General features: G+C 42.9%; 1 protein-coding gene across 8 annotated transcripts in view; it reads right to left on the reverse strand.

Annotated features, from left to right (window-relative positions):
- The window catches only part of EYA2 (EYA transcriptional coactivator and phosphatase 2), a 154983-nt gene that overhangs the window by 88860 nt on the left and 39527 nt on the right, over positions 1–26596 (reverse strand). For 5 of the 8 annotated variants that reach the window (XM_073309539.2, XM_073309535.2, XM_073309540.2 and 2 more), the window contains exons 2-4: positions 5936–6054; positions 3939–3980; positions 378–423 (exon numbers count right to left, since the gene is read on the reverse strand). In XM_073309539.2, the coding sequence (XP_073165640.2) occupies positions 378–423; positions 3939–3980; positions 5936–6044 (197 nt within the window). In that variant the 5' untranslated portion in view covers positions 6045–6054. Of the gene's footprint in view, positions 1–377; positions 424–1262; positions 1356–1624; positions 1682–3938; positions 3981–5935; positions 6055–26596 lie in introns of those variants that run through there. The other 3 variants (XM_078848178.1, XM_078848177.1, XM_073309542.2) reach the window with 3 other exon arrangements.

The raw sequence follows: 26596 nt of genomic DNA on the forward strand, positions 1-26596 counted from the left end.
CATAGCTGTGCTGGCAAAAGCCCCTAATACAGCATCTTGCTAAAACTGTACTTTTGTTTGTATAGTTTATTTGGCTCGGGGGGTGGGGTGCGTGTGGAGGGAAATAAGCTATACTGGCAAAAGCACAAGAAGCTTCACCGGTATAACAGCATCTACACTAGGGGTGATTTTGCTGGGATAGGATACCAGTATAGCTATGCCAGCCAGGGCTCCTAGGGCAGATCTGGCCTGCGACTTGCAGTAGAACAGGTGCAAAGGCTGAAGGATCATGTTCTTCAGGCTTTTCAAGGTTGCAGGGGCAATGGTTAATCAAAATGGTTAATCAGCAAAACAAAGTTTATAATCTACAGTACTTGAACGCTGTCAGACACACTCACTCTGTGGAGTAGAGATGGAGAGGACACTGTGATGCTGCTTTGTTACCTGAAAAACAAAATTAAAGTGTCTCTGGTTTTCAGTAATATTCTGTTATATGGCTAAGTTGATGCCACTGTTCTGATCATTGCTAGACACAGAAATGTATACAATAACTAGACGAATATTTGTATTGAAATCCTCACAGACTTTTAAGGCAATTATGAGAAACTACATGGTAACTTTCCATTTTAATGCTAATTAATAAAATCAGCTTTATGTGCACCCAGGAACCTATCAATTGATTGACTAATCTACCGGGTTTTTCTTGATGTAAGTATGGAGCCACATAATGATGGTGGGCCCAGTTCTGCAGCCATCAGCAGTCCCAGTGATTTCACTACCACTACCCATGTTGACTACTCAGCAATGCATGATATCAATAGGACTACTCATGTGACAAGGGTTGCAAAAGCAACCTCTTTAGTTGTGAAATGACATTTACACAACACACCATATTCTGTCTTTAAAATTTCTTTTGTATTCCCACCATTCGGTGTCCCACTTTTTTAAAATGTATCAGGACAAAGGTTCTTTAAGTTTTCATCTCTCCTTGTACTGGATCTTGGAAGACAATTATTGCCTAGCCCGTTGATTACAATATTAGCATAGCACTGAAAACTGGTAACACAAATGAACACACATAGGTTGCCTTCCCACGCACCATATGTTTATATCCAGGAAAATCAATAAAATCTCTTTTAGAGGCAAATTTAGGTTTAATTAAGACTAAAAAAAAACCTGTTAGGTTAACTTCTGAGTTGCCTGATGCCACAGGCATGCATTCAGCAGGACACACAACAGTGTGTCCTGCTATACCAGACACACATGCATTGGGGTGCACTCACAATGCCACCTTGTGTACTAAGCAGAATGCTTCAACAATGCCATCCAACGTGCTAGGTCCCAATTCCTAATTGAGGCCTTCAGATGTTACAGCACTATAAACAATAAATCATAATCAGTAATGTCAGGCAGGACACGTCTACCATGTTCCTGATGTCAACAGTGCTATCCAACATGCCAGGCTAACTGCACACTGTGCCAGGGAGTGCACATCTAATGTCATATAGCCCAGCGTCATTTAACGTGTCAGGGAGAACACGCATGACCATTACATTACAGGGGCAGCCCCAGTGCTGGCATTACTATGCGATTTGCTATGCAGGATTCATAATTCACCCAACTTGTCAGGCAGAACAGAACGCACCTGCACTGCAGGCCCCACAAACCAGAGAGGGGGCACCTGCAGCGCCTCCCAGTGCATGCAAGTTGCCATGTGACACAGGAGGCAGGAAGCATCTGCAGCACAATCCAATGCATCAGCTAGGACACACCCGCAATGCTACAAGAGAATTATCCTCATTAGGAAGTCACCTAAAATTATACGACTTCAGTGTGCTCAGTGATGCATAAATTAGTGAATTAAACATTTTAAACATGTTTTATTTAATGAAATATGGAAATATGTATAAACTCTAAATATATGGAAATAATCCTATGGGCTCAAGTAACTTGTCATTCCATTAATCTAGAGAGAACATTTCCAAAATATACAGCATGCTGTTATATAAAAGATTCATCTTTCCCAGTCCCCTCTCCAGCTCTCTCCTGGAAATTAAATTATCCCCCCCCCCCCCCTCGCCGCCAGCTTTTTTCATGGTGGTTTATGTGGTTTTATCATTCTTGTTCTAAAATTCGGATTAAATTGAGGTATTAAGAAAAAAGACATTAAACCCAATGGAATTTTTTAATTACAGACTTAATTAAAAATTATTTGTATCTATTGTAATTTTTCTGTTTCCTTGTTTATGGGGAGCCATGAACATGTTAGCAGTGGAATGGGTACTTGAAAAACAAAATTATTATTAATAGTAATTAAAAGGGAAATTATTCTCTTTCTAAATTTTAAATGTGTATATTCTCCTTCAATAACATTATTACTACAAATGATTAAACAGATGCATTTCCTGAAAAATAATTATTTATTAGAGCTGCTCAAAAGATGGGAACATTTCTATGAACATTTTTGTGAACAATTCATTCCTTTTTTGGTCAAAGTTTCGAATAGTCTAAGAAAAGTTTACTCAGAAAAGTCAACATTCACAAAATGTATACAAATTATTTATTATTTACTTATCTGTCTATTTATGTAGTTGTGTCAATGTTTTTATAGAGGTTAGAAGTCAACTACTTTAGAACTTAAGTGACTGTACTTAAATCCTTATTGCCATATTTAGGCATCTAAAGGAAAGGTGCCTCTTTCCAGAGATGCTAGGGAAACACCCCCTAGTCTTCTCATTTGCTGTCACAACGCCCTATCATTCAGGCCCGAAACCTGAAGTCATCTTTGACTGCTCTCTCTCTCTTGCCCCACACATTGAAGACATGCCCAGATTCTCCCACTTCCCTCCCACACAATGTCTATGACACATCTTTTTTTCCCTATGTCTTTCAACCCCCCAATTTGATTCCTGTAACCTCTTTCCTTCTGGTTTCCTGACACATCACCTGCCCTCTCCACCATCCAGGACATAACAAGCATAGCTACTGAGATCATATTCCTTGCTAATTGCTCAGACCGTATCACCTCCCTCTTTGAATCCCTACTCCACTATGTGCCACTTTCTCCCCAACCTCTTCAGCATCTAATTCAGCTTCTTGTCCTTCCCTTCAGAGCCATTCCTGATTCCACTCCTCCCTACAATCCTCCACACCTCCCCTAACCCTCTTCCTTCTGCCAGTTATGTCACCCTTGACACAGTGAGTGAAATCCTGACTCCATTGAAGTCAATGGCAAAACTACCATTCACTTCAATGGGGCCAGGATTTCACCCCACTCTTAGTTCAGTGCCCCCACAGCCATCTGCATCCAAGCTATCTGCTACATATGGAAAGCTCTTCCTGTGGTAACCCACAGACACTACCCTCTCCACATCCAAATCCACCCTAAAGGACCAGTTCTACCATGATGTCTAGGAGAAACTTGTCAGCTGATAATGGCAAGGTAACTGTCGACTCAGGTCCTATGCCTTTTAAAAAGGAAAAACCATTGGGCTACCTGACATTGTATTTAATGATGCATCTTTTTGTCCTACCCCTCATTAGACTGCCTGTACCTCTCATATTTTAGACTGTAATGTTTTCCAGGCAGGGTATAGCACATTATCTGTTTGTACAGCACATACTGCATGGGGCGGTATTGATGGAAACAAAATAACAGTAATAACTCCTCCAATGGCCTTGGACAAATCGTTTAGGTTAAGGTGGGATTCTCACAGCAACCTAAAGGAATCGGACATCCCCCTTGGAGTTGAGCACCTAAATCCCTGAGGCTTTTTTGAACATCCCAGCCCTCACCTCTCTGCCTCAGTTTCTCCATCTGTAATATGAGGATGATACTTACCTACCACACTGGGGTGTGACTGTAAGGATTATTTCATTTTTGTAAAACATTGTAAAAAAGATGTATTAGTGACAAGGAGATATAGGAGAAAGATTCTGTTTAAAAAAGTAGGGCTTACCTGATTCAACGATTTCACTATGAGCAATTTGCTTGGACTTACCTGCAAGAAAGTTTTTAATACAATTAGATTTTAGATTTTGAAAATAAATTCTTACTCTTTCTATAGCCTAGACCCTTTTTCCCCTAATAACACTGTATTTTTGTAAAATACATCCTTTCTGTTTTTCATTTTTTAATGCCTTTGTGTTTGAAAATGGTAGGAGAACTAACAGCCCAACAGCAGCAGGTTTGTTTTATTGCTGCATATTTTTTAACATTAAAAGCAGGCTCAGGGCTGAATATGTATTCAATACATTCTTTCAGAATGAGAAATAGGCACTTATTCTGGGGGTATGCATGTCCATGTATAATGTGTTACTACACTGTTTTGGACCATTACTTTAGAATACTGTCCTTTTTTAATAGGATACTTTTATTACTTGTACTTTGTGTCCTAAAGGAAAATGTAAGGTCAATTAAAATATAAACATTTTGATCCAAATATTCAGGATTTCATACTCTGGGTGAATCTGCATGTACAATTACTATGATGTCACATCCAGTGACAGCAATTGCACACGAAAATGACCACAAAGACAGCTAAGTGGACGTCTGCACGCACAAGCATTGCAACTGAACTTGCAGCTGTGACAATTCCATGTGAAACTCAAGCACATAAATTTGTATCCATTTTTGCAGATGAAACTCTGGAAATCTGCACCCTAACGTTTGCACAAATATTTTCATTTCCCCCAAATCAATAAGTAACATTTTCAAGTGAAAGAATATAACATACAATGTTGTTTCGGGGTGCTTCTCATAACATGCAAAAAGAAATAGCTACAATATTTCTGGTAGAAATCCATTAACATTAGCTGTCACTAGCACAACGGTGTTCAAGTGCAGAGCTTTTCCTGCAATGACTCTTATATAGCACAATAAAAGTTGGTAACACTTTACAGACATATGAGAAGAAAATGTCTTTGCCCCAAGGAGTCTGTAAGTTTTAGCTCCAGCATTTCTATAAATATATACATTTTAAAGGTATTTCCTATAGATTCTGATCCTTCCAACAAAGCTTTTGAATTGGTGGTCATGCTATACATGCTTCGATCCAACTTAATTCCTAAAGGCTCAACAAACACAGATACAACATGTGGCTTCTTACACACGCAGCCAACATACAGTGGCTTCTAACACCCTGCAAATAAAGAGTTAAACACGATAGTTAAACATAATAGTCAGTGCCTTTTGCTAACTCTGCTCCAACAGGAAGGCTGAGGGATCCTGACCACAGCAAACAATAGCTGGAACTGTACTGGCGAGAACTAGTTTGGCTGCATCATTTGCCAATAATTTTAAAAACAGATTTAACATTCTTCTGTTTCCTTCACTTGAACAGTATAATGGGAGAGATGGCGGGGGGAGGGGAGGAGAAGGAGGAGGGCAGATAAGTTTCCATCATAGCCTCAACCACTGAAAGAATTTGCCCCTTGAAACTCCATACCACAGATCTGGGGACTGACTGTTCAGAAATGACAGCAATGATCTCAGCTCGACATGAAGTGTGGCACAGCAACCGCTTTGGTAAAATGTTCCTATTTGCATTCTGGGCGATTAGGAATGGCAGCCTCTGTGCTTTCACCCTTCTCTCCTCCGAACAGCAACACGACTACTAGGACTCGGGGTTCAAATTAATGCTACCCTTAGGGGCTGATGGATTGGTGGGGGCCAAAATAAAACAGCCAACGATGATTTAAAATACACTTTTATACACACATTATTCTGATGTGCATGTATGTCTATAATTTCATTTCTAATTGCATTCAAATCAGATTCAAACATCACCGGACTTGTTACAAAAACATCAAATAGAAATTTTAACTGCTTCTTGCATCAAAGGACTAATTCTTACAAGCACAGACCTCATACCTGGTCAGTTCCTTTTGTTGTTGTATATACCCCTGATGCTAACAGTCTAAAGTTAATAAACCGTAAGCAGAAGAGGCAGCCTACCTTCTATGTCATCTGGAGCTGTGGCATAAATGTTAGAAAGGTTAAGCTTCAGTCTGTCGGGACACTGTCTGTTTACAGTCAGGCTGGGTGATATCACTAGATCTAGCATTTCCTTATACCTGAAGGAAAACAAAGGAAAATATAATTTATTCATTAATTATGCATGCTTACTAATGATTCCATTTTATCCCTAAGAGAATAAATATTAAAGCTGATTACCTAAACCCAAGCTTCATATAAATTCTACATAATAACGTTCACTAAAGTTTTCATCAAAGGGAAATGCTGAATTAAAATGAAGTATTTGTTTCCTTGGAGATTATACCCATTTGATTAATGTTTCTCTCTCTTCCTGGATTTTGCCATCACAAAATTAAATTTCTGAATCTCTTAAATGCCGTCAGAACAAGCAATATATTTAAGTATTAACCACACCTCCTTATGTGTGCAGTGGTATCTGATAAGGCTCTGGGAATAAGAATTAAGGGCTGAATATTGAAGTTGAGGGCAGTTAACAATATTATCCAGCCTTAAGATATAACAAGAAGAAAGTTATTACTTGTGATGGGAGAGGTTCGAAGATCCAGGTTAATCCTGATAACTTTTGGATGTTTCTCCAAAAGCCACTCCAAACCTCTCTGTTCTGACCATCAGGTGGCAAAGTTACACAAGAACAGTCTCTCTCGTGAAAGTCACCTGATTTTGGTTAAGCTGGAAATGCCACAGGAGCAATTGCTGTCATGTGGGATTTAAGTTTTCAGATGAAACCAGATATATGTGTATATAAAACATCCACACAATGGTAATATAATACATGATAACAACAGATCAGATAAACTAGTGCAGATAAAATAAGGACCACCACCAGGAACATTACTCAAAACTCAACACACACAGAGTACATGTGTGAATACCAACCTAAACACTACATTTCAAACTTAACTTCAAACCCTACGCTTTCAGAAGTGCTCCCAAGACCTCCCTTTGAACTACAGTTGCTCGCCACCTTTGGAATTTCAGGCTTCTTATTTATGGGTTTAGGTGCTTAACTTTGGGCACCTAAGTTTGAAAATTTTGGTCACTGTGATCGGGGTAGACACAACTAGGGACCCATGTGTCACTTTAGAAAGGTGCAGGCAGTTTTACATAAAATAAGTTTCATAGACATCAATCTCCTACAAAGATGGGCAGTAGGAATAAGTCACTTGTTTCCTGTGCGTACATGGAAACCTCCCTTAAGTTTTGAACTTTGAAGAAATCCAGTGGCCTACAAGGGAAACCCAGTGGCCTTAAAAATTCCAGAGCTAAATGGGTAAAGATGAACTGTTTACAAAAACAGATCGAAGGATTCAAAGACACTGCACTATTTTTTTCCCTTTGCGCTTCGCAGCCATACAAGCAGCTTGCACCATTTGTCAGGCTTGTCCTCACTCCAGTCCCCCTGAGGCTATTGCATTAAGAGAAAGCATGATTCTGCTTTTAGAGAAGCGTTCCAGAGCAGGGACAGGGAGCAGAACCTGGGAGATGACAGCTGTGGGGATAGGCAGTGGGGGGAGGGGAGGAGAGGTACTTCAAAAGGCTCCCACTGCTGTGAATGGATCAGAAGCATACGGAGGGTCCCAAGTCAGGGTCTGAACCAGCTCACCTTTCTATTTACCGCTGAACACATTGTTCAGCTAACTCAGCTGCGGACTACTCCCTGCTCCACGATAACAATCTGTCTATTCAGTAGTATAAAGGCAGCAGACGGCGTGGCAGTGACTGGGGAGCTGGTATTAAAATGCATAGTACAGTACATTTAAAATGGCATGACGTTAAAACTTAGCACCATACAAATCTGAAGCCTGGACACTGTACTTCTGTTAAACTAGCCTAGGCACTTCCATTTGGTCTACTGTATTTTCTTTTCTTTTTTGCTTAAGGGAAAATATCAGTATGTAAAGTGACCAGCATGGAGAGATCAAGAACAATAAACTATGTACTTTTCATCTGAGCATTTCCAACCACTTTACAAACAGCACAAGCCCCCTGGGAGGTAGGTTAGTATCATTATACGCTGGGGTAAGCTAGGCACAGAGAGGCGAAGTGTGTTGCCCAAGATCAAACAGCTGAGACTGAAACAGAATTCAGGAGTTCTGACTTCAAACTCCTCACTCTAACTACGTAGCAACTGCTCCCCATCAATTCATCAAATCTATCCATTAGGGATGTGCACAAGGCCAACAATGGATACCAGATAGCTTGAATATCTGCATGGGATTTGGATACCAAAAATGTTCACCTGCATCAACTCCATCTTCACAGCCCCTTCTCCCTTTTCTTCCTCCAACGTAACACCTTTGGCTTCCCCTCATCTGCCTCCCTGGACTGCCCATGCACACACGGATACCATTACCTTCTAGTACAGTACCCCACGCGCAGAATCAAATCTTGTGCTTCAGCGAAGCCACCTAACTGTGCACAAACTGGGTGAACTAAAATCAGCAGAAACTGGCCAAATCTGTATGTTCCCTGCTCCATAACTGCAGTGTCTTACAGACAATCTCATTAAAAGGAAAACCTCCCATGTATCAATATTTTGCATTCGGATAGCCCCTTTCACTTGAGGACCTCAAAGCATTTTACACAGCCTCAGAACGGCTGGGCAACCAAAGTTAAGTGCTATTCTTGTTTTACAGATGAGGAAACTGAAGCACAGCGAGACAAAAATCAGAAGGTGTGTGGGGGGGGGAGCTTTTAATTACACCCACAAATACTTGTCTGTGCAGTCAATTGCATTTAGATTTATCTAGCTATCTGAGTTATACGTGGGTGCAAAACTGGCCTCTGGCTTTAAAAATCTCTCCCTACGTGTCTTGTCCTAGGTCACACAGTGAGTCAACAGCAGAGCTGGAAATGGAAGCCACCAGTCCTGACTCTCTAACCTACACAATCCAGCGAACTATCCCTACAAAGTCAAACAGCACACTTTGAAGAAACAGTGAAATATACCCTGGTTCTGCCATTCTTAACAATAATAATCCCATACTGTATAACAGGAGAGCCAGTTACGTTTTTGCATGACACATACAAGATTTTACATTTTCCTTTGGTTAGCAGTGTGCTGATCTGCTGGATTGTATTGCATTCACTTGCACAAACTCAAGAGCAAAGGCAAACATGGGTTCCCTCGCTGCTTATGATACGAAACATTCGTTTTACTGCTTTTCATAACAATAGTGCAAGCTCCCTCTGTGCCACTCCAGCAACTTAAAGGGAGGGGAGATTTCCTGTGATTCCCCCAGTTGGGGATTTCCTTAGTGGGAGAAACCTTAGCAGTTGGAGAGCTGGTATAGCTAGCACATATACTTCTATCCTGGCAATCTCTAGTCCAGAGGGCATGCCCAGGTGGGTAGGAGAACTAGCCAGAGTGTGATAGGCTCTATCTCCAGAAAGATGGCAAACCATTGGGAACTGTTGTCATCTTGTGCAAGTTAGAGCAGCTCCTAGGACTTAGGGAGCTTGTAACTGACTTTCTTGCAGACCACTCCACTCTGCTGTGCCCAGTACAATACAGAATCTGTCCCTGAGTATTTTAAGAATGCCAGTGACCAGGAGGCAGAGTCCTGAAATGTACTGGATAAGTTTAAAATATTGAAAGTGCATCCATTAGACAAATCTGCAGGCAAAGCCTTTAGGTTACTGTATGTTGGTCAGGCTTTCTATTCCATTGTGAAGTGACATCCAACTGTCTCATTTATAGTTTAAAATCTCTACAACCGAATTGGGAAGGGGGAAAAAATATTTAGTTCCAGATCCCTGCCAAGATTGGGATGCTCTATACAATTTCTCAAATAACACGCACCCTTCAATGAACTCCAAAATCCCATTATTCATGACACTGCCCAGATTGTTGCCAAGTGAATGGGAGCAGATGTTTAAGGGGGGGGGGTGGATCTTTTATAATGATTAATGCACTCTAATTACATCATTGTTCAGGGATTTCATTAGCCATTGCCTGATTGATGATTTTTCTATTGTTTTTCCCCTGCTCGCTTTTGTAACACCAAAGTCATATCCCACTTCCCAGTATGTGCTCTTTAACTTTTTTCCAAATGTTTCAACTCCTGTTTTTCTTTAAATTGTATATTTTGGCATGTGCAAAAGGTAACTGCATGTAAAATGTGTATATGTGTGTGCAAGTTTACGCTTTTGAGTACTATTACCTCTCTCACACACAGTTACCAACAAGTGTATCTTGCTAAAACAACATCTAAATTTTGAAAATTTTATACCAACTATCTAAAGAAAATATTCAGTAAAACCGGGGAGCCTGGATGAACTTGGGCTCAGCAAAATGACATCTGAGGGTGCAATCTGTGAAATGATGGGTTTTATTTATTTATTTAATACTGCAGACAACAGTTTCTGGGTTGAGTAACATACAGGAGAATCAGCAGTAATGGTTGCTGAATCTGCTTTGATTAAAACCATCAATGGTAGCATGTTCGGCTGAGACACATCTGGAAGAGCTTTTGGTTTTTATAATCTTTTAAAAAAAGAACCATGTGTGAATTTGGTGCTCAGCTTTTCCATTAGAATCCCCTTCTCAAAAAGCAATATTTTGCCCCGAAAGTTGGCCCACAGTATCTCGGCCAAGAAGCAGAAACTTTTCTTTTACTAATGTTTAGAAAAAAAATCTTTTCGGTCATTTTGAAGTTAGAGAAGCCAAATTAAACATTTTAAGGTTTCAGATTCTTGGCTGAGGTGCCAGGGTAACTTACAAATCACATTTTCTTTTACAATGATGTTTGAAGGCTGCAAACCCAGGCCCCAATTCAAGACATTCAAAAACGTGCCTAAGATTAAGTAAGTGAGTAATCCTATCGCTACTCAGCAGAGCACTTAAACTTGTGCTTAAGTGCTTTGCTGAATTGGGGCCACAGTGTGCAGATCGAGCCAGACAAGCACTCTACTACTATGGTACTGAGGATCAGATATATAGTATTCTGAAAAGGGGAAACCAAAACCCAGCCTATATATTGCAGGTCAGATCCAATTGCACCACAGCTCTGCTTAGCACTGCCGAAAGGGAGGTGTGTGGAGGAGGGTTGTGGTTCTTTTGCACTCCTTGGATCCCTTGGATTTGTTTGACCCTGGCATAACTTAGAGCAGCCCTCAAGATATTTTAAAAGTTCCACTGATTTTAACACCTGAAGCACCACTAAGTGAGGTTGGGGATGAGGGAGAGCTAGCGAGGCATTCCTATCCCTCCCAGGAGAATATTTGGCTGCCTGTTTGTGCAAAGGAGCTGGAAAAGGGGACAGGATCTGGCTGTATGTGTCTGCAAACTTCACTTGCCTCTGAAATGCAGCTCTTTCAGGAGCGAGAATATAGCAGCGATTCTAGGCCAGCAGCTCAAAACAAAATAAGTTTAAAAGCAAGTCTGCAGAGTTACCGGGGTTTTATTTTTTACAAGACAAACAGGATTTTGGATCCACCACAAGCAAGCGGGAGAGCAGTAGGGGGCCACGTTTTCACTGGGATGTTAGCAGTGACCAGGACAATAGGCTAAGAGCAGTGGCCCAGCTGCCCAGTGAGTATCGCACAGCATGAAGGGGTAAAGAAGGGCTGTCAACTGGTCGGCTTTACTATAGGTGCTTCTGTACCAGGGGGTCTTTAGGAGATCTGAATAAGGAGAGGCTCCTGGACCAGCTCAGGAAGGATATTCCATGGATACAGGGCAGCATGGAAGAAAATGCTGAGATGGTTGTGAGGGAAGTGGGGTATCAAAGGTGCTGTCAGTGGGTGAGCGGATGAGGTGGGGACAAGACAGAAGGGAAGGAAGGAAGAAAGGTGGATCATTAGCTCTTTGAAAAAGTCAGCAAGATCCTGCAGAGAGACGGAGGAGGGCACTGGAGCAGGGACAGGTTTTTAGGAGAGCCAAAGGTTGCAGAAGAAGCGATGTGAATGGTGGAGAAAGGCCTGCCAAGAGATAGCAAAAACCGTATGTGGGGATCCCCTCAAGAAATCTTAATTTTCTCTGGCTAGAGGCCAAATCCAAGCTGAAACCACCAGATTTGCCTAACTCCGTGCATGTGCCAGCAGGAAGCCCTGGGCAGGATCAGCACGTATCTAGTCCTTTGCTTTGGCTTGGCTTGGGAGGGGAGGAATAGAGACAGAAGGAACATTTTTGTCTTTCTGCCCTGATTTTGTCTGGTTTTACTAACCTCGCTGATAAGTTTCACCTTCCCGCTCCTCCCGAACTGGGGAAAGGAGACTCGGCAGACAGTTACTAGCTGAGGACTACAGACTCGCAAGAGTTTGCATTATAACAACCCAGAGAGCTTGATCTTCTGTCTTGCTGGTTTCAGAGGGAAACATACTCTTGCTTGAAATGCCCTGCAAAGAGTCCCTCTGATTTCCAGACCAGAAGTTCGCAGCAGCTGAAGCAGAGGCAGTCCCCTCCAAAATACACCCACACAGGTTTTTTACAAGACTCAGCATGTATCATCACAGGACAACTGGGAAAACTTGTCCGTATTTATTATATATATTGAAACGAGCATGGTGTGCTGTATGCTATACAGAAGAATACGGACCTCCAGCCAGGCCAAATGCTGTAACGATGCTGGATGCCTTAAAAACATCTAAAACAGGGATCTCAAACTCAAATCACCACAAGGACCACATGAGGACTAGTATATTGGCTCAAGGGAGGCATCACTGACACCTTTTCATATAAAGGTACAAAAGCACCCCCACTTCCATGAGGCCCCGCCCCTGCCCCACCTCTTCCCACCCCTTCTCTGCCCCCATTCCAACCCCTTCCCCAAAGTCCCCACTCCAACTCTGCCCCCTCCCTGCCCCTATTCCAACCTCTTCCCCAAATCCCCACCCCTGTCCCGCCTCTTCTCCACCTCCTCCCCTGAGTGCGTGGCTCCCCTCTCCTCCCCCCTCCCTCCTGGAAAGCGCTAAGCGCCACCAAGGAAGTGCCTGGAGGGAGACAGAGGAGTGGGGACACAACGCACTCGGGGCAAGGGAGGGCGACAGGTGAAGGGAGCTAGGCAGGTGGCAGCAAATAACTCCACGGGCCGCCTTGTGTTTGAGACCCCTGATCTAAAAGGTGACATGCAAAAAAAGAAGAAAAATGGATCTCTGCTTCTTTATGATATATAAGAAGGCCTGAAAAGATTTTGTCCTTCAAAGAAAAAAAAGGCCAGAGGATCCACTTTCTTTTCCTTTCTTAAAAAAAAGTCTTGGTTAAATTTTTCAAAAACGCCTAAATGATTTCGGAACCAAAGTTTTATTTGTAAAATTGACTTAAGCATTGAGGCCCATATCTTCAAAGGTATTTAGGCACCTGAATCCCACTGATTTCAATGAGACAGGTTCCTAAATCACTTGTGAAAATGGGACTTAGCACTTATGAACATTTTCCCTCATCTATACTGGGGGATTCTATGGTAGCTGGAGACCTGGTGAAATTACACCACCACAAAAAATTAAAATCTGAAAAGTTGAAAGAGGAAGAATTTTTTCAGACAGACTTTAAAATTTTTGTTGCCTGTTTTTGTTAATGTATATTTAACTCCAATGCCCAATTAACTCTTGGGAGAAAGCGACATCTTTGGTAGAGATTCAACATCCTTCACCTTCGTTTAGGTGGGAGAGTTCACTGTACACATCCTCTGAGGCCCTCCCCATGAATTCCTCCAGCAAAACCAGGAGAGGGAAATATGGCTATTGCTGAGCATTTCCAAGGTAAGAATGAAAACAAGAAAAAATAGCTGTAAATGCAAAAGAAGTATTCAGGCCTTTTTTCTGAATAGAAAAGCAGAGTAAAAAAGGGGTTCAGGCTCAGTTTTTATGTTTCCTTTCAAGCTCCCATTTCTTACAGAATTTTAGTTCATTAATAAAAGGCTCCCAGGAATCCAGGCGCAGGCATCACTCACTGACCACTACATGCATCACCATACAGCTCTCACATGCTTCTTTTAAATGCTTTGCTTCTTTGGATGACGCTGCAGCTCAGACAGCTTTTCTGGCAGGAACTGCCTTCCTAAGAGCTTGTAAAATTATCACACAGCTTGCAGCTTCTATGCAGTTGCCAAATTTCAGCTCCTCTTCTCCACATCCTCCCACGCCAAACAAAAGTCACCAGCAGGGAAAATCACCATTCCCCCTAAGACATCAGCGATGGGAGGAATCCCAATTCCCCTCTACCTGGACACATCACAAAAGGGAGAATCTCCATGATCTCAAGCCCACCTCCCAAGTTATCACCAGAGGGAATTCCCAGTACTGAAGGTATTGGCTTCTCACTTCCACACACACCAAGTGGAGGTGAGCAATCCTGTTTCCCTTGTTGCTATGTTCAATTATGCATCACTCTAATAGTTGCTCTCTCTGTAATAGACTCTCTGCTCCTTCTGCATCAGGCACTCAGCACTTCTGCAGGTGAAAGCATCTCTCTCTCTCTCTCTCTCTCTCTCTCTCATATATATGAATCGGAGGATCCCGTGATGGAAAAAGACCTATTAGCTCACGAAGTCCATCCCCCGATACAGCAGATAAATCCATGCACTAAACACCTGAACAAGCATAAATTTAAACCTGAGCTGGCATAAATGCTTCTTCTGCAAGACTGACAATAAGCTGTGATGACGAGATATCATTTCAAGGTGACCTTGAGGGCACTGCAGCTTGGGCTGTTTTTATTCCTGAGAGATAGCTATTTTCTACTGTCATTATCAAACTTAATGCAGTTGCAGATTTTTTCATCTGATAATTTCCTGCACCATTCCAAGTAGTAAAAGCAGAGGTGCTCAGAGAAGCTTCTGACTATTCTGTCAGAACACAGATATGAAATTGCAGAACTACTAATTCTGATATGAACCTGTTGCTTAAATCATCCTCTGTACCAGAGTACTGGAGGGAAGCTAATGTGATACTGATGTTTAAAAAAGGCTCCAGAGGCGATCCTGGCAACTACAGGCCAGTAAACCTAACTTCAGTACCACACAAATTGGCTGAAACTATAGTAAAGAACAGAATTATCAGACATACAGACAAACAAGATATGTTGGGAAAGAGTCAGCACAACTTTTGTAAAGGGAAATCATGCCTCACAAATCTGCTGGAATTCTCTGAGGGTGTCAACAAGCATGTGGACAAGGATGAACAAGACAATATCGTGTACTTGGACTTTCAGAAAGCCTTTGACAAGGTCCCTCGCCAAAGGCTCTTAAGCAAACTAAGCAGTCATGAGACAAAAGGGAAGATCCTCTCATGGATCAGAAAGAAAGGGTAGGAATAAATGGTCAGTTTTCACAAGGGAAAGAGTTAAATAGCAGCGTCCCCCAAAGATCTGAACTGGGACCACTGCTGTTCAACATATTCACAAATGATCTGGAAAAGGGGGTTAACAGCGAGGTGGCAAAATGTGCAGACGATACAAAATTACTCAAGATAGTTTAGTCCAAAACTGACTATGAAGAGTTACAACGGGATCTCGTTAAAGTAGGTGACTGGGCAACCAAAATGGCAGATTAAAGTCAATGTTGATATATGCAAAGTAATGCACATTGGAAAAAATAATCCCAACTATACATACAAAATGATGGGGTCCATATTAGCTGTTGCCACTCAAGAAAGAGATATTGGAGTCACTGTGGATAGTTTCCTGAAAATATCTGCTCAATGTGCAGCAACAGTCAAAAAAGGCTAAAAGAATGTTAGGAACTATTAGGAAAAGGATAGATAATAAAACAGAAAATAGCATAATGCTACTATTTAAATACATGGCATGCCCACACCTTGAATACTGTGTGCAATTCTGATCTTCCCATCTCAAAAAAGATATATTGGAATTGTAAGAGGTACAGAGAAGGGCAACAAAAATGATTAGAGGAATGGAACTGCTTCTATATGTGGAGAGATTAAAAAATCTGGGACTGTTCATCTTGGAAAAGATGACTAAGGGGGGTACGATAGAGGTCTATAAAGTCATGAATGGTGTGGAAAAAGTGAATAAGGAAGTGTTATTTACTCCTTCATATAATACAAGAACTAGGAGTCACCAGATTTACAATAAACAAAAGGAAGTACTTCTCCACACAATGCACAGTCAACCTGTGGAACTCATTGCTGGAAGATGTTCTGAAGGCCAGAAGTATAAATGGGTTCAAAAAAGAATTAGATAAATTCATGGAGGATAGGTCCATCGATGGCTACTAGTCAAGATAGTCAGGGATGCAACTCCATGCTCTGGGTGTCCCTAAACATCTGACTGCCAGAAGCTGGGACTGTATCACAGGGAATGGATCACTTGATAATTGCCCAGTTCTATTCATTCCCTTTGAAGCATCTGGCATTGACCACTGCCAGAAGACAGGATACTTGGCTAGGTGGATCACTGGTCTGATCCAGTATGGTCGTTCTTATGTTCTCTCTCTTCCACGGCACAAAGCCAGGGCCTTGAGTAACTCTGTTGTGCACCACTAGTCTTTCAGCCACTCAAGCATTCTTCTCTGGGCTATGCCAGTCCTAGCTTCACCTTGCAGGTTAACAATAGGTGCACCCCAATCCCTGAGCCCCCCTTGAATTGTTCTCCTGTGATATCCAGCCCTTGACACTGGACACTCACAGAAATTCCAGATCCCCTGCACACAAAGGGGCAGTGTACCATAGTTTACCAGTTTTACCTTAAACCACTGCTCCTGTAAACCACACCAAACTTGTGAGCACTTATAATAAAACAAAATAAGGTTTATTAAAGGAAGAATACAGATTTAATTAGAAATAAGAGAGTATAGTGGAAACAAGCCATTACAATACAAAACAAAACATCAGTCGCAAACCTTGGTCTATATCTTTCCTATCTAATAAAGTAGATTCTCCCCTGAAAGTTCAGTTAGTTGCAGGGCTGGCTCATTTCCTAATAACCAGGATCCAAAAGTTCATGGACATTCCCCACTCCTCTACAGGTTTCCTCAGTGAACAGATCCAGAGTGTCTTTCCCTACACTCTGCTATACTGAAATCAATATTTTGTTTCTATTCACAGACAGTGCAAAGCTCTGTCTGGTGTAATGTTCCTCTCAGAAGTTTTGATTGTTTGGTGGTGCCTTTGATGGTTTTCCACTGATAGTTTTGGGAGGGAGCAAGGCTGCTCAGTCGAGCCTTGCATTATCTCACTGGCTGATAAGAAAGGAGTGACAACTCCCTCTTGCTTGGATGGGCCACCCCGGAGGCACATTACTTCTTGGTGATTGATTTCTACTCGTAGTCCACAGAGCATATTTTCAATATAAATACTTTGTTCCTTATATATTACCTGTACATAAATCTTGCAATGAAAATTTTAAAGCCCTGTGTGATGTAATTAGCCTGACCTAAGCCCCACGGTAGACACAGTTTGGTTGACAGAAGAATTATTCCATCAACCTAGCTACTGCCTCTCGGAGAGGTGGACTTACTTCAGGGATGGAAGAACCCCTTCTGTCACTGCAGCGTCTATGGTACAATGGAGCAGCTGCTTCCCTTTCTCTCCCTGTATCTCTCTTCTATTTCTTTCCTCCACAACAGAGGAAGGCTAGAGACAGCTTCCTCTGAGGCCAGTTGATCCTGTTTTTAAATCAGTTTGGGGCAGGGGGGTACCTGAGAGTAATACAGAGTGCTCCTACCACACATCCAGGATGAGGTGCACTGCTTCTGCCCCATTCTGAACTCCTACCACCCACGGACTGCAGGACATCATGCACCCAGTTCACTGACAGGCCAGCACAATGACTTCTGCCAATACAAGTACAATTATGATGCCAATGGCAGCGTTTGTTAATAGCTTTCCTATTAAACAATTAAGTCAAGTACCCAGACAAAGTACATTCACCTGCAAAAAAAACCCCAAAACAAAAACCAGTACACCTGTCCAATGTTTTCGAATATTAACATTTGATAAGCATGTCTGGTCTGTTAAATATGATTAGGCAGAGATTTCACTCTTTCTAATAAAAACAATAAAAGTAATAGAGATGTTATAACAATGCTCCAAAGGTGACACTGTGCTAAATAGAAAGAATGACTCTATTCCTGTATAATGCCTCTTTAAACAAAAGCTCACTCTTGTAATGATTGTTTTGTTTCTGATATTTACATGACAAGAATTTATAAACTTGTTAGAACTTCCTAAATAAATAAATGTTTTTTAAATAATCAAGTTCCTACGGACTAAATCAAGAAAAGAATCCACATGAAAGTCTGTCAGTGCCCTCTGAATTCATCCCAGTGGGCCCAGATATTGGAGGGCATCCAATACAACAGGAAACAGCTCCCACTGCTCTCAGACATTTTCAACACCCAAGTATTCAGACAACGGAGTGCAGGTCTGCATTTTTGTAACTGGCCTAATATTCATGTTTGGCCTTATTTTAACACTGATTTAAATATTTATTTGTAGTCAAACTCTTCAGGGCAGGGGACCATCTTTTATTTTGTCATGTACTTTACTGAGCACATTACTTTAATATTTATAATAATACTACTTCTGAAATTTCACAGTCAGAAGGAACATTTCACATTTCAACCGGAACAGAATGATAAACGGACAGCCTATGATTTAATATACCACAGCGTTACTAACCCTTTCTATAGACAAACTAATATTTTACAGTACTGCCAAATCATGCGATTTTATCACCAGTCTTGTGACATTTGGGTATTTTTGTTAAAGCCCCTGTTCTTGGAATAATGTGACTGTGAGAATCTCATCTTTCATTTTAATAAAACTGTACTTTTCTAGCCCTCATGTGAGTGGAGAAAAGCATCAGAACAAACTTCAAGGGCTTAAAAGCCCAAAGGCAAATAAAAAGAATCAAAGATTATCTAAAAGTCTAGTCATTTATAAGCCAATCTCATGATTTTTGAATGGCTGGGGTTGGAAAAACCTGACCGTACACGTCCCACCATAAGTTCTGAATTTCCTGAAGCGCTGGCTTGTTTGCCTTAGTCACCTCCTACGATTCCAGACCACCTCCCTACGTTTACGAACATCCTGTTGCTTCTTGCCTCAGGCCTGTAGGTTAAACAAGATGGACAGTTTTTTGTGTAAATAAAATGCCCATCTTTCTTTCAGCAAAGCTACCTGGCACCCCTTCTTTCTATACACCCTCCCCAAAACTCTCAATCCCCACACCTGCCTTGTGGTCAGACAGAGCAAAATGGGGGTGGCCATTCATTAACAGAGGCCATAACTGGGCAATGGTCCTCTGTACACTGCCTGCAATTAACGTGGGAAAGAGATTGGAGGAAGATAGACCAGAGGATGCATCAGCACTTTCTGGTCGATTAGTCCAAGGTATGTTTGGGACTAAACATCCCAAGAAAATGTAGTGTATATAAAACAAACAAGCCAACCCAGCCAACTCTGAATGTTTGTTACAAAGTACAGGGAAAACCCCTTTAGGAGACACAGTCTGAGGTTTGAAAGGCAACTTGGAAGTAAGAGAAGAGCTGATCCTAGGGCCTTGTTCTCCCACTGAGTGTAGTGAAGTACCACTTGAAAGAGACTGGACTTGAAATGAAACAAACAAAAAAGTGTGGTTTGAAAGAAAAAAGAAAAAAAAGTGTTTCTTTTAAAATGTTGTGAAATGCTGTACTGCAGTATGCAACACTAACAGCATTTTAAACACTGAATGTCACAATTCAACATAATAATAAAGGCACACCTGCAGGGATACACAGGGAGGTGAATGCTTGGAGCCCTTCAAAACAAAGATAACATTCTCCTTAGACACTCACACAGAGGCTCTGTCTTCAAATATCCTGTTCTCCATATGTGCACCAAAACGCTGCATCCAACCTCAAGCACTCAAAAATCATGAGATTTAAAATAAAAAATAAATAAATTTTGGATTATTTGCCTTCTGTTTTTTTACTCTTTAAGGTTCATGTTATCTGGTTTTTCTACATGCTTATTTACAATAAAACACCTAAAAATCTCACAAAATAACATGACTCCAGGAGTTAGTGCATTAAGAAAAACACCAAGTGCCATGAGATTTGCAAAATACCCTGAGAAGTGGCAACACTGATACATGCACCAAAGCACTCCATCTCATGCTGCGTCAATCTGCAGAGGATTTCATCCCAAAAATCATCTGTTACTCTTATATCATTACTATTTTATCTAGTACTTAATGAATATTAGAAGGTGAATAATACTTTGAGAAGCTAATCCAGCTACCAGATCTTCATAGTTTAAGTGGTCATAGATTTCACTGGGATACAAAATTCAAAGTAGAACAAAAACCGCATCCCATGAAGAGTTTCTGCTCATTCAGAAAGGTCAGCTTTGTTTCACTTGTGGGAGTGGACAGTAGAAAGAATCAGCTATGGTAACACTGCATTCCTATACGCAGAGGACCTTCTATTCAAAGACTGTTGAAGGAGAAAGTTCTCTCATCTATCAGACTCTATGGAAAACTAATGTCTTGTCTACGCACAAGTTGTACAATAGTTAAAGTGCTGCAACTCCCTACTGTGGATGCGGACACTGTAAAGGTGTCATTCATTATAAAGGTGTTTTATACCAGTACAGTTATTCCCATAGCCCTGGTCTACACTTCGAGTTTAGGTCGAATTTAGCAGTGTTAGGTCGATTTAACCCTGCACCCGTCCACACGACCAAGCCTGTTTTGTCGACTTAAAGGGCTCTAAGGGAATAGCGCTAAAATTGACCTCACTGGGTCGAATATGGGGTAGTGTGGATGCAATTCAATGGTATTGGCATCCGGGAGCTATTCCAGAGTGCTCCATTGTGATCTCTCTGGACAGCACTCTCAACTCAGATGGACTGGCCAGGTAGACAAGAAAAGACCCAGGAACTTTTGAATTTCATTTCCTGTTTGGCCAGAGTGGTGATCTGATCAGCACAGGTGACCATGGAGTCCCAGAATCGCAAAAGAGCTCCAGCATGGACCGAACGGGATATTTCAAATATGGGAAATTTGTTTAAGGGGACATTCAGAGGTGCCCGTTCCTGCTGGACTGTTTGCCTTTGGCTGAAAAGAAATTATCCCTACTGATAGCCAAGCGGTGAGGGGAGGCCCGTTCATGCTGAGCTGTTCGCATTTGGCTGACAGGGATCATCCCAGAGAACTGTGGGGGGGTTGGGTTGTGCTGCACATTCACCCTAAAACCGCAGCCCCTCCTTTTAAATGGCCAACCGAATGGGCTTTGCTTGGTATGGGAAAGGAGGACGCTGCTGTTTGAAACCGTTCCCACATGTTATGAAGGTTGAAGAAGCCGAAACCCTTTGCTTTACCATGGCTGCCTGCAAGCCAAATTCTGTTGCCCAGCCGAGTGTGTGTGATGTCTCACACCAAACCGGCAGGCACTCAATATAAGAGGCAAAATGCGACCTTGTACCAAAAGCACATGTGCTATGAAATGTGAATCGCTTGATTCAGTGTGAAATACTCTTTCCTTTGTTCTCTAAAATGTATCTTTTTAAATACTACTCTCCCTTTTTTCCTCCCACAGCTGCAAATGTTTCTGCACTCCCCCTATCATCTTCGTTCCAGAGGCTAGTGCAGATTAGAAGGCGAAAAAAACTGCACTCACGATGAAATGTTCTCAGAGCTCATGCAGTCCTCCTGCACTGAAAGAGCTCAGCAGAATGCACGGAGGCAAACATGGCAGAGACCAGGAAAGCATTAAATGAACGCGATGAGAGGAGGGAGGAACGCAAAGAGAGTAGGGAGGAGCACGATGAAAGGAGGCAGGATACAATGCTGAGTCTAATGGGGGAGCAAACTGACATGCTCAGGCATCTGGTGGAGCTGTAGGAAAGGCAGCAGGAGCACAGACTGCAGAATTCAATAAGTTTTGAACTGTAGTGTGGCCTTGTCCTTCCCTCCTCCCCTCATCCACCACCCCACCCGGTGCTTCCCTCCTCACCCACCCCTCCCGAGCTACCTTGTGAGTTTTCCGACTATTTTTGTGATGAATTAATAAAGAATGCATGATTTTGAAACAATAATGACTTTATTGCCCCTGAAAGCGGTGATTGAAGGGGGGAGGTCGGTTGGCATACAGGGAAGTAGAGTCAACCAAGGGGGCAGGTTTTCATCAAGGAGAAACAAACAGAATTGTCACACCGTAGCCTGGCCTGTCGTGAAACTGGTTTTCAAAGCTTCTCTGATGTGAAGGGCGCCCAGCTGTGCTCTTCTAATCGCCCTGGTGTCAGGCTGCACGTAATTGGCCGCCAGACAATTTGCCTCAACCTCCCACCCTGCCATAAGCGTCTCCCCCTTCCTCTCACAGATATTGTGGAGCACACAGCAAGCAGCAATAACAGTGGAAATATTGGTTTCGCTGAGGTCTAACCTAGTCAGTAAACTGCGCCACTGAGCTTTTAAACGTCCAAATGCACATTCTACCACCATTCTGCACTTGCTTAGCTTACAGTTGAACTGCTCCTTACTACTCGAGTACTGGAGTATCTGGAGTACTGTGTCCAGTTTTGGGCTCCACACTATAAGAAGGATGTGGATAAATTGGAGAGAGTCCAGCAAAGGGCAACAAAAATGATTAGAGGTCTGGAACACATGAGTTATGAGGAGAGGCTGAGGGAACTGGGATTGTTTAGTCTGCAGAAGAGAAGAATGAGGGGGGATTTGATAGCTGCTTTCAACTACCTGAGAGGTAGTTCCAGGGAGGATGGTTCTAGACTATTCTCAGTGGTGGAAGAGGACAGGACAAGAAGTAATGGTCTCAAGTTGCAGTGGGGGCGGTTTAGGTTGGATATTAGGAAAAACTTTTTCACTAGGAGGGTGGTGAAACACTGGAATGCGTTGCCTAGGGAGGTGGTGGAATCTCCTTCCTTAGAAGTTTTTAAGGTCAGGCTTGACAAAGCCCTGGCTGGGATGATTTAATTGGGTATGGGTCCTGCTTTTGAGCAGGGGGTTGGACTAGATGACCTCCTGAGGTCCCTTCCAACCCTGATATTCTATGATTCTATGATTCTATGATACTGTCCAGGGTGCCTGTGTATGGCTTTATAAGCCATGGCATTAAGGGGTAGGCTGCATCCCCAAGGATAGCTATAGGCATTTCAACATCTCCAACGGTAATTTTCTGGTCTGGGAAGTAAGTTCCTTCCTGCAGCTGTTCAAACAGACCAGAGTTCCTGAAGATGCGGGCGTCATGCACCTTTCCCGGCCATCCCACGTTGATGTCAGTGAAACGTCCCTTGTGATCCACCAGTGCTTGCAGCACCATTGAAAACTACGCCTTGCAGTTTACGTACTGGCTGCCAAGGTGGTCCGGTCCCAAGATAGGGATATGCGTTCCGTCTATCACCCCACCACAGTTAAGGGAACCCCATTGCAGCAAAGCCATCCACCATGACCTGCACATTTCCCAGAGTCACTACCCTTGATAGCAGCAGCTCAGTGATTGCGTTGGCTACTTGGATCACAGCAGTCCCCACAGTAGATTGACCCACTCCAAATTGATTTCCGACTGACCGGTGTTGCAAGCTTCCAGAGGGCTATCGCCACTCACTTCTCAGCTGTGAGGGCTGCTCTCATCTTGGTATTCTTGAGCTTCAGGGCAGGGGAAAGCAAGTCACAAAGTTCCATGAAAGTGTCCTTATGCATGCGAAAGTTTCGCAGCCACTGGGAATCATCCCAGACCTGCAACACTATGTGGTCCCACCAGTCTGTGCTTGTTTCCCAAGCCCAGAATCAGTGTTCCACAGCATGAACCAGCCCCATTACCACCATGATGTCCAAATTGCCAGTGCTTTGTGAGAAAGTCTGTGTCCACGTCCTCATCACTATCGTGATCGCGCTGTCGCCGCCTCCTCCCCTGCTTTTGCAGGTTCTGCACATACTGCAGGATAATGCGTGAGGTGTTTGCAATGCTCACAACAGCAGCGGTGAGCTGAGCGGGCTCCATGCTTGCTGTGGTATGGTGTCTGCAGGAGAGCAGAGTTGCAGCAGAAGTGGTGGACGACGACGGATGCCACAAAAATAGATATTTATACAGAACAACGAGAGTACCTGCGAGGTGGATTCATGGCACCAGGAGAGCAGGAGAGCAGAGTTGCTGCGGAAGCAGTGCGGGATGACGGTTAGCACCGCGCACATTTCCGGAGGAAAAACTCAAGTTCCCGGGAGAACATGACAGACAACATGGAGAAATTCGCTATTGAGACAATAACAGCAGAGCAGAATTGCAGGGGAAGTGGTGGATGACAACAATGGTTAGCAGTCCTGCTGCACCATCTGCTGACAGCAGTATGGCGTCTGCATGGAAAAAAGGCACGAAATGATTGTCTGCCATTGCTTTCACGGAGGGAGGGGCGACTGACAACATGTACCCAAAACCACCCACGACAATGTTTTTGCCCCATCAGGCATTGGGAACTCAACCCAGAATTCCAGTGGGCTGTGGAGACTGTGGGAACTGTGGGATAGCTACCCACAGTGCAACACTCCGAAAGCCGATGCTAGCCACAGTACTGTGGACGCACTCCGCCGACTTAATGCGCTTAGTGTGGACATATGCAATCAACTGTATAAAATTGATTTCTGAAAATCAACTTCTATAAGATCGACCTAATTTAGTAGCGTAGACATAGCCATACAAGGCATAGGAATAAACTATGCTGGCATAAATCACCTTTATTCCAGCATAACTGTGTCCACACTACGGCTTTTACTAGTATGACTTTTTGATTTTTTTTTTAAACTGAAATAATTAGAGCCCCTAACTGAAACAGTTATACTGGTAAAACTTTTAAGTGTAAACCAGGCTTAAAAGCCACTGACAGAGCAGAGCAGAAAATGGGAAAATGTTCTGCTAAAGTTTTCAGACCTTTTTTTGTCAAAATTTCAAACTTTCCCAGCTACTGAACTTGTTTTCAAACAGAAAGAAACATGTCTACCTTCACAGATACCAAGGTTGGGGGAGAGTGAGCGTGTTGGCAGATTGTCTCTAAATTCAGACAGCTCCTGCCTGTCTGCCTCTGTGTTCGTCGTGTGGGAGACAGCACAGCACCATTCCACGTTAATGATTTGCTCTTTGTTGCCAGAGTTGAGCAGCATGCTTTGCTGTCAGAACTTTCCGGACCTTTGAAATGGGAGGGATGCATGCCTGTGTAGCAGGAATGCAGGGCAGCCGAGTTCAAAACAGTGAGTACAGCAGTCACGGCGGACATTGTGGGATACTGGGAGAGGCCTGTTAACGGCAGTATAACGAACAGCAGCCCCTACACTGACACTTTGTCACTTTAGGTTTGTGGCAAAAAGCTTTATGCCCCTTGTCGAGGTGCTTTTATTTTGTCGCCAAAACTGAAGAGTTTTGTTGCCATAAGTGGCACTGCAGTGTGTACAGCTCCACTGTTTCATTGCCGAAAGCTGCCTTTTGACAACAAAACTCGGCAGTGCAGACAAGGCCCTTCCTATTGCAGGCACATGTTCTTCACTGGGCATCCCATGTTGTCTAAACCTGCATTTGTGACTGTGTGAAGAGGACTCTGTCTCTGTTTCCTCTTCATTTCTTTAATTTAGGGTTGGCAACTTTCTAATCTCAGAAAACAAAACACCCTTGGCCCCACCCTCTGCCCCGTCCCTTCTCTGAGGCCTCACCTCGCTTCCAGCAGCTCCCATTGGCCTGGAGTAGTGAACCGTGGCCACTGGGAACTGCGATTGGCTGAACCTGCAGATGCGGCAGGTAAACCGGCCCGGCCCGCCAGGGGCTTTCCCTGCACAAGCAGCGGAACAAGTTTGGGAACCACTGGTCTCGACAATTAAACCTGCGATTTCAAGAGCATACCTCCATTTCAAACACAAGTGAACTCAGCCAGTGCAAATCACAAATATCCTTGTCTATGGTTGGGGGTTTGTTTGCACCAGCACAGTGATACTTGTGTCTGAGTCCCAAAGCTAGACAAGGCCTTATACAAATCTCATCTGCAAATATGCTAAAATAAAGAGTTAATAGAGACAGAAAGGCATAGAAAAGCTGTTCGAGATGGCAGACTGTGCAGTGAAGAAAGCTCTTGCAGCAACAATACAGAGACTGTGTAAAGATACAGAAAAGAAGCCAGCACTAGACAAGCAGAGGGAAGAGAGAGCTGATGAGAGAGCCAAAGGTCCGTAAGGTTGGCTGCACAAAATCCACAGAGGAAGGATAAATGGATGGAGCAGCCTTTTCATTTTTGGGAATTTAGGCACATTATTTGTGCAGACAGAACCCATTTCCAGCTCTGTGCTTGTTCTAGGAGGTCTGAGTTTTTGTTTGCAAACAGAACAATAGTAGTGCAACGTCAGTTTTCCTTTGGCTACTTTGGCAGTAGAGGGTAGGAGGAGCGGTGCTGGATGGTTTCTGAGCACCAAGAGGAATGAAGAATGTGTAACTCAGGCCATTAGGTGGAACAAATGCCAAAGTGAAACATTTTCCAGGAAGTTTGGTGTCAGAATGTTTTACCTTGGGGAGGGGAGGCCCGCTGCAAGGAGTGCTGGAGGCTGCCTTTCTTCTCAGATGGATGGCTTAGGTTTGTTGTGGGTTTGAATGTGCTTGGTTACCCATAAACATTCATACCACCCAGCTCCAAAGGGACAACTCTTGATTCACATGGTCATGATGCATCATTTATGCAGATTTCCTATGG

The sequence above is a fragment of the Lepidochelys kempii genome, chromosome 13 (genome assembly GCF_965140285.1).
Source record: "Lepidochelys kempii isolate rLepKem1 chromosome 13, rLepKem1.hap1, whole genome shotgun sequence".
Classification (NCBI taxonomy): Eukaryota; Metazoa; Chordata; order Testudines; family Cheloniidae; genus Lepidochelys; species Lepidochelys kempii.